This window comes from Microcaecilia unicolor, chromosome 6 (genome assembly GCF_901765095.1).
Source record: "Microcaecilia unicolor chromosome 6, aMicUni1.1, whole genome shotgun sequence".
NCBI classification, from domain to species: Eukaryota; Metazoa; Chordata; class Amphibia; order Gymnophiona; family Siphonopidae; genus Microcaecilia; species Microcaecilia unicolor.
Window position 1 is genome coordinate 61468301 of NC_044036.1, and position 16472 is coordinate 61484772.

The following is a 16472-nucleotide window of genomic DNA, read 5'->3' on the forward strand; positions in this document are numbered from 1 at the left end:
CTTCCATGAATATGGAGGCACAATAGTCCCCTTCCCATAGGTCGTGTCCATTAGCGTGTGGGATCCTACTGCCACCCATTATTTGAGCAGCAAGAGCTCACACAGTAAGCATGTGCTAATCAGTTAGCATGCAGCAATGCAGCTGCAATAACCGATTAGTGCAGAACATGTTCACTCTCCACTCCCAGACCTGCCTCAGCACTAAAAAACAATTTATACTTTTTAGTGTGTGAGTAGCGCGCGCACATGCAAAAGTTACAACAGGATGCCTGAGCACACCGTGTGGTAAGGCATTCTTTGCTGCAGTAAGCATGCGTTAGTGCTTACCACAGCTTAGTAAAAGGACCCCTAAATTTTAAAAGTGAAACTTTGCAGGGAGTTCCCCCTTGAAAGCCGGCTCGGGGATTTAATTATTGCCCTCCCCAAATCAATAATTTTTAGACTTCAGGCATATTTTCAGGCAGTAGGATCACATAAGAGAAATGCGCTTTAATAAGACTGCCAAGTTACTAGAACAAATCCTTTAAAACTCCCTTAATACCTCAAGTGAGATAAGCCTGCTCTGTTTTCAAGGGCTGCTACGGCTGAGAACAGCATCTTGACCTCCAGACTAAAAACAGGAAGAAGATGTGGAAACCGACTACTAAGGAGAGTATGGGAGGCTCCAAGGTCTTGGGACATACAATAGGGCATGATTAATCCTCATGTCTGTGTCTGTGCTCTGGTCTGGGAGGGAGGGTGGGTAGCAAGAGGTGGGAGTAAGGATGGCTGGTCCGGAAGGATGTTGATTTAGGTTTCCAAGGCAACCAAATAGGGCACATTGTTCATGACAGCAGAGCTAGGCAGATCAGAGTGTATATCTGGGAAAGGAATGCAGCTGTGCACGGCATGGAGGTTTTTTTTTTTCAATTATTTTACCGACTTTCAACTTACTGATGTCTGTCCCTCCTAATAACTTATGAATTGTTGCCTCCAACTTCATTCAGATGTTTGCCCCAGATGGTATAGCACCCGTTGATCCCCAGCTCATACTTTCAAAATGCCTTTGATGCCCCAACACATAGGTCATATAAAGAAAAAGAAATTCTTTTGGGAAGTAGATCCAGTTCATTTCAGTTGAAATCTCAAACTTTGAAAACACTGTGATGTCATAAAGCATTTTTAAAGTTGCCCCACTACTGGCTGTCACCAAACACTTTTAAAGCTATCTTGCTATTGGCTAGCAAGTGTGTGCACCTTGAAACTTTTTGAGTTGTGCCATTTCCTGTGTTGTTATTTACTTTTGACATCAAGGGATAATTCCACGGTGAGCAGCTCAGTGAATGTTCTGCCAGGTGCAGAGCACCTAAAGATATTCTTCTACACTGCTAGGAGCAAGTAATGCTATCTGTTAAAGCACCACCCATTTGGGGCTCAAGCCCCTGTAAATCACAGGTCAGGAATCTTGGGATATTGCTAGACTCATCACTCACTCAAATTCAAACAACCTTTAAAAATTGTCTCTATCACCTACGGCAGCCATGAAATCTCTCTCCATATATTGAAAAGACACGTTTGACCACAGTAGTCCATGCCATGATAACATCACAACTAGACTACTGTAATGTCCTGTACACTGGTCAAACCAAAAAGAGTTTGCATCAGCTCCAACTAATTCAGAATGATGCAGCACAACTGATAGAAGGCTGCAAACAGCATGACCACATCACAGCCTTCCTGTGAAAACTACACTGGCTACCACTACCTTACAGGGCTAAATTTAAAAATCTATGCTTGATTTTCAAGGCCCTCAGGCAAAATAGGTCAGAGCAGTGCCGTAGCGAGGGCTAATGACACCCGGGGCAGGTCGCCACTGCACACCCCCCCCCCCCCCGGGTGCAGCACGGCGCAACCCCCCCTCTGTGGCGCACCCCCCTCCGGAGCGAACCCCCTCCCCGGACCGCATTCTTACCTGCGGGAGGGCCGATCCGCCCCGAGTGCACGTTACTCAGAGCTGCGTTGGCCCTGCTGGTTCCCTGCTCTCTCTGCCCCGGAACAGGAAGTAACCTGTTCCGGGGCAGAGGGAGCAGGGAACCAGCGGGGCCGGCACCCCCCGAGCGCGTGCACCCGGGGTGGACCGCCCCTCCCGCCCCCCTTCCTACGCCACTGGGCCAGAGTACTTAAAGAATAAGTTAGCCATTTACACACCTTTGAGACCTCTAAGACCTTCTCAAGGAGCATCACTATTTGTCCCATAGGTTCCTGGTATAAGAGGCTTGGGAAGGCTAAGCCTCCCAGCCCCAACCACAACTTTACTTTCCTCCCATTGCTACTACTACTACTATTTAGCATTTCTATAGCGCTACAAAGCGTATGCAGCGCTGCACAAACATAGAAGAAAGACAGTCCCTGCTCAAAGAGCTTACAATCTAATAGACAAAAAATAAAGTAAGCAAATCAAATCAATTAATGTGTACAGGAAGGAGGAGAGGAGGGTAGGTGGAGGCGAGTGGTTACAAGTGGTTACGAGTCAAAAGCAATGTTAAAGAGGTGGGCTTTCAGTCTAGATTTAAAGGTGGCCAAGGTTGGGGCAAGACGTAGGGGCTCAGGAAGTTTATTCCAGGCGTAGGGTGCAGCGAGACAGAAGGCGCGAAGTCTGGAGTTGGCAGTAGTGGAGAAGGGAACAGATAAGAAGGATTTATCCATGGAGCGGAGTGCACAGGAAGGGGTGTAGGGAAGGACGAGTGTGGAGAGATACTGGGGAGCAGCAGAGTGAATACATTTATAGGTTAGTAGAAGAAGTTTGAACAGGATGCGAAAACGGATAGGGAGCCAGTGAAGCGACTTGAGGAGAGGGGTAGTATTACTAACTCTGCCACTGCTGCTGGTTTAGAAATACCAGCAAAACACACGAGAGCCATGGGGTCACATCCTGTACAGGCGCAGCTGCAAACCTTGTCAGCCTCTCCCCCTCCCCAATGTCATTTCCTTTCCCAGAGACTAGAGAATGAGAGCAGCAGAGTCAGAAGGCCTGCCTATCCAGAATGCCTGTTCTGTGGTGATCCCAGAATGCAGCAGCCACTTAGATTCCGGTGGAGTGAAGGTGGAGGGGAAGAGGAAGGATGTTGACACAAGCAGAGAGAGACAGGGGAGAGATTGGATGGAAGCAGTGGTGTGCTGGAGCAGGCTCTCACAGGCTCGCAAGAGCCGGTTGTTAAGTTTTTAAGAATTTTTGGAGCCGGTTGATAAAGTAGGGCCCTCCATGGCTACTTTAACAACTGGCTCCCAAAATGTGGGCTTGGGCCCCCTGCTGAATTCTCTTTTTCTTTACTGGTGGGGATGCTGAGCCCTGCCAGCCAAGTAAATAGACTGCTGCTGCTCCCCGCTCTTTGTTTCCAGCTCTGAGCAGCAGGCTGGGACTTCTCAAGCATGTGAAAGAAGTTCCAGCATGCTGCTCAGAGCAAGACGTTGGGAGTGGTGGCAGTCCATTTATTGGCTGCCAGCAAAGGTATGCCTAGCGTGCCCGCACGAAGGGAGGGAGGAGAGGGAGGAGAGAGAGGCAAGTTTTGCTCTCCACCCCCCCCCCCCCAGCCACCCCTGGCCCTTCCAACTGCAGAGCTGGCTACGTCTGGAGAAAGAGCCTGTTCTTAAAAATTTACCAACACACCCCTGGATGGAAGGATGAAGAGAGAAAGAAAGTACATAAATACATAAGTATTGCCATACTGGGACAGACCAAAGGTGCACCAAGCCCAGCATCCTGTTTCCAAAATTGGTCAATCCAGGTCACAAGTACCTGGCAAGAACCCAAAAAAGTACAAAAACATTTTATGCTGCTTATCCTAGAAATACCAAAATATAAATAGGAGAATATATCTCAGAACACTTGTAAATTGCAACTGAGGTGGAGTCTCATACCACTTGGCACGGTTTCTCATATCACTCCCATGGTGAATCTATGCTCATGCATCAACCTTTAATCATTGTGTCGCGAGCCCGCCCATGCGGGACGCGCTCTCGAGGTCCTTTGCATACCTTCAGGCTTCTTCCCCGGGAGCGCGGGGTTTGTGAGTCCTTTAAGGCAAAATCACCCTCCAGGTAGAGAGGAGACAAAACTGGACCGGAACTCCGGACTGGATTTCTACACTGGAACACTCGGAACTGGAACGCACCGGACAGGTGCGCACTGGAGTGGGGCCCGCTGGACTGGACACACCGGAGCGGCCCCACTGGACAGGAACATACCGGAGTGAAACCCGCTGGACTGGAACACACTGGAACGGAACTGGAACACCCTGGACCTAAGCTTCACCTACACTTGACTGCCTCCCCCTCGGGTTGAGCCCTCAGGTTCTGGCAGCCGGTAGGACTTACAGGAACAACAGGAAGGAAGGTCCAGGGGTGCCCCCTGGCACCTAGGCGAAGGCAAGGCAGACAAGCAGGAACTGTCCGGGTTCTGGCAGTCAGCAGGAATCAACACAATGACTAGTAGACTGTACCCAGGCTAATAGGAACGCTATACCCAGGCAACCAGTCATACACAGGTACATACACAGAGCAAAACTCAGGAGACTAGAACAGCTATAAACCAGCTAACAACAAGCTGTGCCCAAGCTAACAAGTCATGCACTGGAAACATACACAGAACAAACTCAGGAGACTTAGTAAAGCTATACACCAGCTAACCACAAAGCTGTGCCCAAGCTAACAAGTCATACACTGGAAACAAACACAGAGAACTAGCCGAGCTAGGCACAGGCTACAAACCAGACGGAGCTAAGCTGGCTAATCTAACACTAGGAACAAACACAGAGAGCTATCAGAGCTAGACACAGAAGGGTAGGAAACCCATAGAGCAAAAAACACAGAAGGGCTGAAACCCTACAGAGCTATACACACAGAAGGGCTGGAAACCCACAAGCGATAAACACAGAAGGGCTAAAACCCTACAGAGCTATAAACACAGAAGGGCTGAAACCCTACAGAGCTATAAACACAGAAGGGCTGAAACCCTACAGAGCTATAAACACAGAAGGGCTGGAAACCCACAAGCGATAAACACAGAAGGGCTGGAAACCCACAAGCGATAAACACAGAAGGGCTGAAAACCCACAGAAGGGTAGGAGACCCACAGAACAAATAAATACAGAAGGGCTGAAAACCCACAGAAGGGTAGGAGACCCATAGAACAAATACATACAGAAGGGCTGAAAACCCACAGAAGGGTAGGAGACCCATAGAACAAATAACAAGGAAAGCAAAACGGTGCTAACAGCACACTAACCTCGGGACCTAAGGCACTGCGGAGGGAATGGCAATGCAAAGGCCAGGAGTGTAGTCTTCAGGTGACTAATAAAGCCCATCAACACCAGAGCCACAGGTGCAGCAATCACCTTGCAACCAAACAGAGGCTTGACACTCAGAGCAGGCATCCCATAGAAAGTAACAGCGGGAGCCATCTTGGAAACTGGCAGAGACGAAGAGGCGGCAGCCATCTTGGAAGAGGCAAAGCCCACACAGGTGAGATTCAGTAGGGCAATCAGCACACAGAGCCAGAGAGAAACTAAGACAGAGACAGACACAGAGACAAGCCGAAGCCAGCACAGCCACTGACTCCCAGAAACAGGGTAAGTATGAGGGTGGTCACGGCCACAGACGTGACACATTGACTCGAACCACCTCCACCCTATTGTTGCAATTGCAATTCATTTATTAACCTGTGCTGTCCACTTTGTCACATAAAAATATATTCCAAAGACACTTAGCTTAAAGAGCCGATGTGCTCAGCATTCCAAACTGGTGTGTGTAAGTGCCCCGACAGGTGCCTGTTTCGCCACGCTTCATCAAAGGGGGTTCTCACACCATTTAGCTATTGTGTGTCTCATCCATGCTTTTGAATATGCTCTGTAATTTTGTTCTTTATAATAGTCTCTACCATTTTGCCTGGCACCAACATCTCATCTATAATTTTCTGGATATCCTCTGGAACCTTTTTTAAAAATCGATGTTACATTGGCCACCCTCCAATATTCTGGTACCATGCTTGATTTTAAAGATAAGTTACATATTACTAACAACAGTTCCCCAAGTTCATTTTTTCAGTTCTATCAGTATTCTGGGATTAATACCATCCAGTCCAGGAGATTTGCTACTATTCAATTTATCAGATTGAGCTATTACGTTCTCCAGGTTTATAGAAATTTCATTCAGTTTATCTGACTCATCAGCTTTGAATATCATTTCTGGTACTGGTATCTCTCCCAAATCTTCCTCGGTGAACACTGAAGCAAAGAATTCATTTAATCTCTCTGCTATGGCTTTGTCTTCTCTGATTGCCCCTTTTACCCCTCGGTCATCTAGCAGTCCAACTAGTTCTTTTGCTGGCTTCTTGCTTTTAATATACTTAAAAAACATTTTTACTATGTGTTTTTGTCTCCAACGCAATCTCTTTTTCAAATTCCCTCTTTGCCTTCCTTATCAGTGATTTGCATTTGGCTTGACATTCCTTATGCTGTTTCTTATTATTTTCAGTCAAATCCTTCTTCCATTTACTGAAGGATTTTCTTTTAGCTCTCACTTTTTAACCAAGCCAGCTGTTGTTTGGTCTTCCTTCTTCCTTTTTTAATACATTGAATATATTTGGCCTGGGCTTCCAGGATGGGATTTTTGAACAGCATCCATGCCTGATGTAAATTTTTGACCTTTGCAGCTGCTCCCCTTTTTTTCCACTGTTCTTCTCATTTTATCATGTCTCCTTTATGAAAGTTAAATGCTAACATATTGGATTTCCTACGTGTATTTACTCCAAAGCCAATATCAAACCTGATCATATTATGATCACTGATATCAAGCTGCCCCAGCACTATTACCTCCTGCACCAGATCATGTGCTCCACTAAGGACTAGGTCTAGAATTTTTCCTCCTCTTGTTGGCTCCTGTACCAACTGCTCCATAAAGCAGTCCTTGATTTTGTCAAGGAATTTTACCTCCCTAGCATGCCCTGATATTACATTTACCCAGTCAATATTGGGGTAATTGAAATCACCCATTATTATTGTGTTGCCCAGTTTGTTCGCCTTCCTAATTTCTGATAACATTTCTACATCCATCTGTTCATCCTGGCCAGGTGGGTAATATACACTCCTATCACTATCTTTTCCTCCTTTATACATGGAATTTCAATCCATAGGGATTCCAAGATATGTTTTGTTTCCTGCAAAATTTCAATCTATTTGATTCAAGGCCCTCTTTAACATACATTGCTACCCCTCCACCAATTCAATCCACCCTATCACTATGATATAATGTGTACTCTATTATGACAGTGTCCTACTGGTTATCCTCCTTCCACCAGGTCTCAGAGATGCGTATTATATCTAATTTTTCATTTAGTGCAATATATTCTAACTCTCCCCTCTTATTTCTTAGGCTTCTGGTATTCGCATATAAACATTTCAAATTATGTTTGTTGTTTCTATTCACATCTTGCTCAGTAGTTGCAATCTTTTGTCTGATTTTTATTTAAGGACACCTGATCTACTATGGTCTCTTTTACAACCTTGCTATCGAGATACTCTGTCTTCCCTGTTTTGGTGATATTTTTGAAAGATACCTTGTTCCGAATCATGCGTGACTGTCGGCCTTCTATCAGGTGGAGAGAGAGAGAGAGAGAGAGAGAGAGAGAAAAGGCTGAATGGAAGGGGGAGGGGGAGATGGATGGAGGGAAGAAAGAAGGAAAACACTGGATGAAATTTGTGAGAGAGGGGAGAAGCTGAAAGCAGGGGAAAGAGGGATATGCTGATTGAAAGGGGGAGACAAAGAGGACATGCTGGATGGACGGGGAGGAGAGGAGACATGCTAGATGGAAGAGGGAGATAAAGAAAGGGAGACACTCATTGGAATGGGAGAGAGGGGACACACTGGTTGGAATGGGAGAGTGGGGGGCACTGGATGAATGGGGAGAGAGAGAGAGGGATATGCTAGATGGAAGGGGGAAAGAAGAAATGCTGGATGGAAGGGGAGGAGAGGAGACATGCTAGATGGAAGAGGGAGACAAAGAAAGGGAGACACTCATTGGAATGGGAGAGAGGGGACACACTGGTTGGAATGGGAGAGTGGGGGGCACTGGATGAATGGGGAGAGAGAGAGAGGGATATGCTAGATGGAAGGGGGAAAGAGGAAATGCTGGATGGAAGGGGAGGAGAGGAGACATGCTAGATGGAAGAGGGAGACAAAGAAAGGGAGACACTCATTGGAATGGGAGAGAGGGGACACACTGGTTGGAATGGGAGAGTGGGGGCACTGGATGAATGGGGAGAGAGAGAGAGGGGGATATGTTAGATGGAAGGGGGAAATAGGAAATGCTGGATGGAAGGGGGAGAGGATGCAGTTAATGAGACTGGGAAATAAAAGGAAGGGAAAAGATGGAAAGCTCTAGGTAGATTCAGTAAAAAGAGGGAATTTGAAGAACTTTTTCAAACCTTTTTTAAACCCAGATACTCTTCACCTTCAGCACACCTCTGATCAGTAGCACTGCTTTGTAAAAGGAACCCTAAATTTGTAACTGAGACAAACAACTGGAGGATCAAATAACTTGTCCAAGATCTCAAGGAGCAGCAGTGGGATTTGAATCCTTGCTTCCCTGGTTCTTAGCTTGCTGCTATAACCATTAGGTACAGCTAATACATACTCCAAATATGTTTGATAACTCCATAGAATATTAAAGGCCAGGTCAGCTCATTTGATGCCTGATGGCCGTTTAGCAATCTACCAAACAACTAATAAGCAAATCATTTTATGGTTGCCAGTAATCACGGGATTTCTGTTACAGTGCTACTGAACATCATTGTTCACACGGCCTACAGGAAGATGCTGGACTGGGGAGCTAGGACTGACCGAGAGCCAAGTATTAAAGTAACTGCATATATTTCTGTAACACTGAAAACACAGTTTTGTTTAATATATTTTATTTTGGTGTGCATTATTTTGATTTTTTTTTTGGCATATAATTCCCTAGAGTGTATTCAGTGTGCATATTACCATAAGTATAGAAGTAGTGCCATACTGGGACAGACCAAAGGTCCATCAAGCCCAGCATCCTGTTTCCAACAGTGGTCAATCCAGGTCACAAATACCATCACTAAAGGATGTACTAGAGGGTAGCAGCCGGTGTATTTGCACCAGAGACATCAGCAAAGGGTTCTCTCCTGCTGTGTTAAAAAAATGCCCCAATTGCCCCTTTACTGCAGAGGTAGATGTTACCGCCCTACCCTAAGGATTTTAACTCTCCAAATCACACTCCATTCAAATGAACCTTGGCCCTGCCTTAACCCCACCCACTCTTTAGCCCCACCCATCTTAGCCTCCCCAAACAGTTGAGTCACTTACCACCTATGATCTGTCTCCTCATCAAAAGAAATGTTATGATATGATACCCACCAGTGAGCCTTCTCAGGAGTAGTTCCCACGCTCTGGAATTTACTCCCAGAAGGGCTACGAATAACTAGAGACTGCCTCTACTTCAGGAAGCAGGTAAATGTATGGCTCGTCTCCCAAGCCTTTAATATGTGGAGGGGCATAATCGAAAGGGACACCCAAGTTTTGTTGAGGAAGTCCTCGCAAAACGTCCCGATGGAGGGGTGGGGAAACCTGTATTATTGAAACAAGATGGACGTCCATCTTTCATTTCGATAATACAGTCGGAGACGCACAAATCTTGAAATTTAGGTCATCCTTAGAGATGGTCATCCCTAGACTTGGTCATTTCTGATTTTCAGCAATAATGGAAACCAAGGACGCCCATCTCTGAAATGACCAAATGCAAGCCCTTTGGTCGTGGGAGGAGCCAGCATTTCTAGTGCACTGGTCCCCCTGACATGCCAGAACACCAACCGGGCACCCTAGGGGGCACTGCAGTGGACTTCATAAAATGCTCCCAGGAACATAGCTCCCTTAACTTGTGTGCTGAGCCCCCCAACCCCCCCCCCTAAAACCCACTACCCACAACTGTACACCACTACCATAGCCCTTACAGGTGAAGGGGGGCACCTAGATGTAGGTACAGTGGGTTTCTGGTGGGTTTTGGAGCAGGGGTGTAGCCAGACAGCAGATTTTGGGTGGGCCTAGGCAAGACGTGGGTGGGCACCAAATGTTCTCTCCCCCACCCCCACACCAAAAAAATATCTCAGCTGGTGGGAAAATGCTTCTCTCCAGTCTCCACCTTGGTAGTCTGCAGCAGGCATGCGCTGAAAACTGAGCATGCGAAGATGCCAGTATTGTGGAGAGCAGCATTTTCATTACCATGTGCTACTGTTGGATGGGCCTGAGCCCTAAGTGGGTGGGCCCCGGCCCTCCTAGGCCCACCTATGGCTATGCCACTGTTTTGGAGGGCTCGCTGTTTCTTCCACAAACGTAACAGGTAGAGAGGGGGATGGGCCTGGATCCGCCTGCCTGAAGTGCACTGCACCCACTAAAACTGCTCCAGGTACCTGCATACTGCTGTGATGGAGCTAAGTATGACATCTGAGGCTGGCAAAAAATATTTTTAAAGATGTTTTTTGAGGGTGGGAGTGGGTTAGTGACCACTGGGGGAGTAAGGGAAGGTCATCCCCGATTCTCTCCAGTGGTCATCTGGTCATTTCAGCCACCTTTTTGTGCCTTGGTCGTAAGAAAAACAGGACTAGGTAAAGTCGTCCAAGTGCTCGTCAGGGATGCCCTTTTTTTTTCCATTATGGGTCAAGGACGTCCATGTGTTAGGCACGCCCAAGTCCCGCCTTCGCTATGCCTCCGATACGCCCCCTTGAACTATGACCGTCCCTGCGACGGAAAGCAGTTAGGGACGTCCAAAATCGGCTTTCAATTATACTGATTTGGATGACCCTGTGAGAAGGACGTCCAGCTTCCGATTTGTGTCGAAAGTTGAGCGTCCTTCTCTTTCGAAAATGAGCCTGATAGGGTGACTGACTAGACACTCATTCTGCACCTGGACTAGCTTGCTACACACACTGTTACTTGGATCAGTTCCTTATTTCTTGCTTAACTGTACAAAGAACTTGCCTTGATTTTAGCCACCCATCTATTTATCCCAACTGACTCTGTACCATGCATCTTATCCCCATCTATATATCTGCATTTGGCCCCTCAGCTATATGGTAAGCTGTATTGTAGAAAAGCACTAGGATCATATCTATGTTATTTGAATGTTCTAATTGGGTGTTTATTAGATATTTCATTAGTATTATGCTGACATCATATTATATCTCTGTTATTTGAATTTCAGTGCTGTTAAATGTGCATATTTTTTTATCCTGTTTCATGATAGTCCTATTATTAGGTTTCAATTTTCTTACCTCGTTCACTGTATTTATGTTTATACTTATAAGTTTTAAGTTAAACTGTACCTGCTGTACACCGCCTTGGGCGAATCTCTTCATAAAGGTGGTTAATAAATCCCAATAAATAAATAAATAAATAAATAAAAACAGTAGTATGGCTTTGTGGCTGTTCTATACCTTTATCAATCTGTCTTCTTTTCAGTACTTAACTGTGTTGGCTGTTTCCAATTATTGATGTTATACATAATTCAAATGTTTTTGTTATACCCATTCTGTTTTACTTTATATGAGACTGTAGGTCACCTTGATGTTCTTGCTAATGAAGGGCAGTTTATCAAATATTGAATAGCTAAAACAAAATAAAATAAATAAATCCCCCTCCCCTCTTTTACAAAGCCACGCTAGCGGCTGCTGGTGTGGCAATGCCGACACAGCCCATTCAAAGTGAATGGACTGTGTCAGCATTACTAGATGACATTGTAAAGGGGGGGGGGGGGGTATAGAAAAATAGAGAAGTTAGAATTAAAGGTTTGGTGTACTGACTCCACAGCCCTGTCAGATACCAGACTGGGCTGCCAGTCACTTACAGAGCTGCCAGTTCCAAATGTCAGATTTTAGGCCAGTCTTGGATTGCTGAAACTCCATGCTGGTGTCTATGGGATCTCTGGTACTGATTTCATTAGGTAGATTCAAGAAGAACAAATACCACACTGCTTTGGAATGTAAGTTCTAAACCAAAATTTAACAAAAAAAAAGTCTCCCTTCTGGATTCTGGGTAATTTGGCACTGTTGCATATAAAATTGAAATTTTCACCCAATCTGCCAGTTCCAAGTTTTTGAGAAACAGTAGATCTCGGGAGAGTGTTTGATGTGGCTTTCAGGGATCAGCACTGTTTACCCCCACAAAATGACAGGGTGATCTCATTAAATATTGAGAACAAAATTTGAAAAGATACCCACAAAACAATATATAAGAAAACAGCAACAGAAGACTGGCCTTGTAGCTCAGGTGACAAATGCTGTGCATTGCCATACAGAAAGTCCCCAGTTTAATTCCAAAATCAGATCTTCTGCTCTCTGGGTCAACTGGGGCTGGGGAGCCCACAGCACCATCCACAATCCCCTGAGGAAACAGTGTCCTGGTCATTGCTTAAGGGAGACACCTAGTGGTCAGATTCAGTGCTCATGACTGCTAAGTTCTGGAAGGGGTCTTGGTGGATGACCCCAGCCAAAGACCATCACTGCAATGATCAGAGATAGTATATTGGAAGGGGAAAGTTTATAGGAGAGGGTGCAAATCTTTGGGCAACTGCAAATGAAATCTCATAGCACCAGTCAAATCCTAGCCCTGGGTCCAAGTAAGTGAGAGGCAATAAGGAGCAGGAGAAAACTGCCAGGCCCGAAGAAGGGGAAATGAAAACAGCAACAGATACAGCTAGGAAGTGGAAAGTCCTTTACTAAATTGGGAATTTCCAGCCATTTCATGCATTTCAACTTTCTCATGTCTCCTTTGCTTACTCGATTCTAACATCAAAGGCAAGTTTCTTTTCTTCTGCCATCTTCTGAGGTCAAACAGTTCCCTGCTGTGGGTTATTGCCAACATCCTGTTCACATGTATGCAGAATGGCAGTGCTGTGCAATCTAAAGCAGTCATCATTCAAAAGTCAGCCTGGGTGCTACAGAAGGAGAAGCAGCAAAAAATGCATCTATTCATCCACCATCCCATAGGCTTGGATACCACTAAAATAGATGCTTTGAGGAGGTGGAGAAACAATGTAAGCTTTGTCATCCAAAATAGTTCCAATTTAGCAAACAGTACAGTCACCCAGCATTAGCGGGATGCACAAGCAGATGGGCAGAAGTAAGAGTCAGCATCAACATGGTCTCTGGGGGCTTCAGGTATATCATTATTCACATGCTTCTGTTTGGGTAGGATCATAGTATGTATAGCATGAGCCCTGTCTAAGCTGTTTTGCTTGAGAATGAGAACATGTACAAGAGGGTTTAATGTCCTGCCAGCAGACTACACCAGGAACCCAAGCTGCAGGGGGCAAGGCCACCGAGAGACAACCAGACCGGGGCAGGACCGTCCCACGCCTGGGCTGCCGCCGCAGCGATGCATCCCCTTCACACTCAGGCCCCTGCCCCCTTACATTCCTGTGTCTGCTCCTCCCTTGGGGTCATCTCTGGCTTCTATGTGCCGGAACCCGGATTATCGTGTTAACACAATCACCCTGGTCCTGACACACAGGAGCAGATGAGACAGACCTGGAAGCAGGCAGGCAGGTAGAAGGTTCTGCTCCCTCAAAACCTTGCTGGTGCTGGCCTCTCCCTTGGAAGTCCAGGCCCGAAGTATCTTGCCCCCCCCCCCCCTGCACTCCTCTCAGCGTCCCTGGCAGGGGGGAGGGAAGGGATTTAATCTCCCATATAAAAAGAAAAAATATTCAGAGCAGACATGACTGTCCTGGATTGAGTGGGTATTCCCTGACTACGATTTTGGATCAGATTTCTGAGACTGCTTTCACGCTGCCTGAACTTTGCCACACTCAGTACCATTGTTAGATTGAAGCAATGATTGCAGACTTACAAAATACTGCTGCTAGAACGATATGCTGAGCAAAGAGATATGACAAAGCTTCACTTCTTCTGAAGAGTCTCCATTGGTTACCTATAGAAGTTTGTGTGTAATATTTACGCTTTGTATTCTGATATTTAGTACTATTTATGGTACAGCCTCTTTGCCCTTCTTATCTATGATAATCTTTTTATCCAAGCAAAGATCATTACATTCAAAGGACCTGCTAACTCTTCCTTTCCTCACTGTGGCACAAATGCAATATAAGGGGTTTCATGATCTCTTATTTTCCTATCAGGCAGCTTTAATTTGGAATGTGCTACCAACAGCTGTCAGATTGGAGACAAAATATCTGGGGTTCAGAAGAAAACTGAAAACATACTTGTTTATCTACTACTTTAAAGAATAATTCTGGAGATTAATATGTTTTTTGTTTTTATCCCCCAGTGGTAATTGCAGAATGCAAGTATTGTATTGCAGGGACATAGTCAGACCTCGAGGTGGGAGAGGGCCAGAACCCAAGGTGGGGGGCACATTTTGGTCTGCCACCCCCTCTGCCTCCACCACCTCACTGCCCTGCCGCTCCCCGCCCACTGCCACCGCTGTACATCTTGGCTGGTGGGGTCCCCAACCCACGCAAGATGAAGCACCGCCACCACAAATACCTTGGCTGGCGGGAGTCCCGAACCCCCGCCAGCTGAAGACTTCGTTCAGCGCTGGTCTCCGGTGTTGCCAGCACTGGAGACCAGTGCTGAATGAAGACTTCAGCTGGCGGGGGTTCAGCTGCTCTGGGCCCCTGTTTTGGCTGGCGGGGAACAGGGGCCCAGAGCAAATTTGGGGGGCTCCCGTGGCTCCACGTAGCTATGCCACTGTTGTATTGTATACTGAACAATGTGGAACAGGGCTGCCACTCTGGAGACCTGTATGTAATTCCCCCATTCAAATCTTGCCATGTGGCCTTGTTCAAACTGTATCACCTCCATGAAGCCAAACATAGACCATAAACTCTTTGAGTAAAAGAGACATTACAACAGAACTGGTAGTCTTAATCTGATACACAGTGACTCAGAGTTAAGTTTTGAGTGGATAGAAAGACCTCTTTTTCTCAGCAGTGCTTCACCTAACATGCAGTTTTGGGAAATGATCTTACGGTAATTAGCTGTTAAGAGAGAGCCCAAATAAGAGTCACTAACTAAAGAAATCTGCTCATGAATTGAAATGTAGATGGGGGCCAAGATGGGGCGGAAGGTGCAGGGAGAACTGACCTCAGAGGTGTCTGAAGCTGCATGCTGTCAGGATGGGGAAGAGAAAGGCAAAGCTAAGGATTTAACCCTCCTGCCCCGGCTGAGCCTCCCTGACTGAAGCAGGCAACTCTGGACAAGCACAGATCCGGTTCTGTTCAACTGACCCCTCAGCTATGGGTGGTCCCGACAGTTCCACGGGATGGAGTTTGGAAGGGGTGTTGTTAAACTGGAGAGTGGAGTTGTTCCAGTGGGTAATTCTCATCTACAGAATGGAGCTCAGGAACCATTCACTTATAAGGGAATCCAGCGCTGTTTGGTCAAGCCTGCAGTAATCATTCTAGACTCTTTCTGGGAAGCTCTAACTAGGTTTCAGTTACAATTTTCAAATACTTTTAACAGAATTTCCTTGTTGATGTTTTATTTCTGTAGGTGAGCATAATTGTTTGTTTTTTTGATCCTAAGCAACTGCTGGAATTTTTGGTTGCAAGGGAACCCTCTGTAATTGTTAGTTAATTCTTAGAGATTGCTTAACCAGCCTGCTGAGTGGTCATTGTGGTACATTTAATGTTATTGGAGTTTTCCATTTTAGAATATACTTCTCTTCTTGACCCCTTTATTTTGTGGGTAACAGTCAGTTTGCACTCTGATTACCTGTTTCTTATGGATATGTATTTCTTTATTTTCTTCATTCTGAAATGTTTTTGTGGAGTGTAATTTTTGAAAGTTATTAATTAAAAAAAGGAATTGAATCACCAGCAGGTGGAATTTGGTAAGATGGGTAAGGGTGCAAGTTCTGATCCAGCCTGTGCTAAGGCTATGATTTTTCAGACTGAACCAATCTCCCCTTCTCAACACACCCCAACCCCCACCACAACAGTCTAAAACAAACTGCTCAGCCATCCCAATCAAAACATAAATGGAACTGGAATCACTTACGGTTCCTCTACCGGATCCTGCGTGCATTTTAGAAGCAAACATGGGAAACATACTGCGACTTCTGTTCTCACGAGCTACTTTTTATACCTTGCATAGTAAATTTATTCCACACCAGTTATTTCATTAACAGGAGACTCGGAGTGGTTTGTACTTTACCTTACAGCTCCATTGCATAAACAAAAATAATTCAAAGGTCATTGCCTACATTTGCCACAATGCACCAGCTAGTTTATAAATAGAATGATTAACATTAAGTAATCACCTGTTTCCAAATATATATAGACACAGATCTCTACAATATTTAGGATTGATAATCCTTTAGGTAGTGAGTCACTATCACTACATGTATTGTATCATAAAAATCTTAGGGTTCCTTTTACTAAGCTGTGCTAAAAAGTGGCCAGC

General features: G+C 45.6%; 1 protein-coding gene across 1 annotated transcript in view; it reads right to left on the reverse strand.

Moving 5' to 3' along the window:
• LOC115471882 (uricase-like) overlaps nt 1-16148 on the reverse strand; it is a 134325-nt gene extending 118177 nt beyond the window's left edge. The window contains exon 1 of the mRNA XM_030205787.1: nt 16068-16148. Coding sequence (XP_030061647.1) covers nt 16068-16118 — 51 coding nt within the window. The 5' untranslated portion in view covers nt 16119-16148. The remainder of the gene's footprint in view (nt 1-16067) is intronic.
• Nucleotides 16149-16472: the final 324 nt, after the last annotated feature.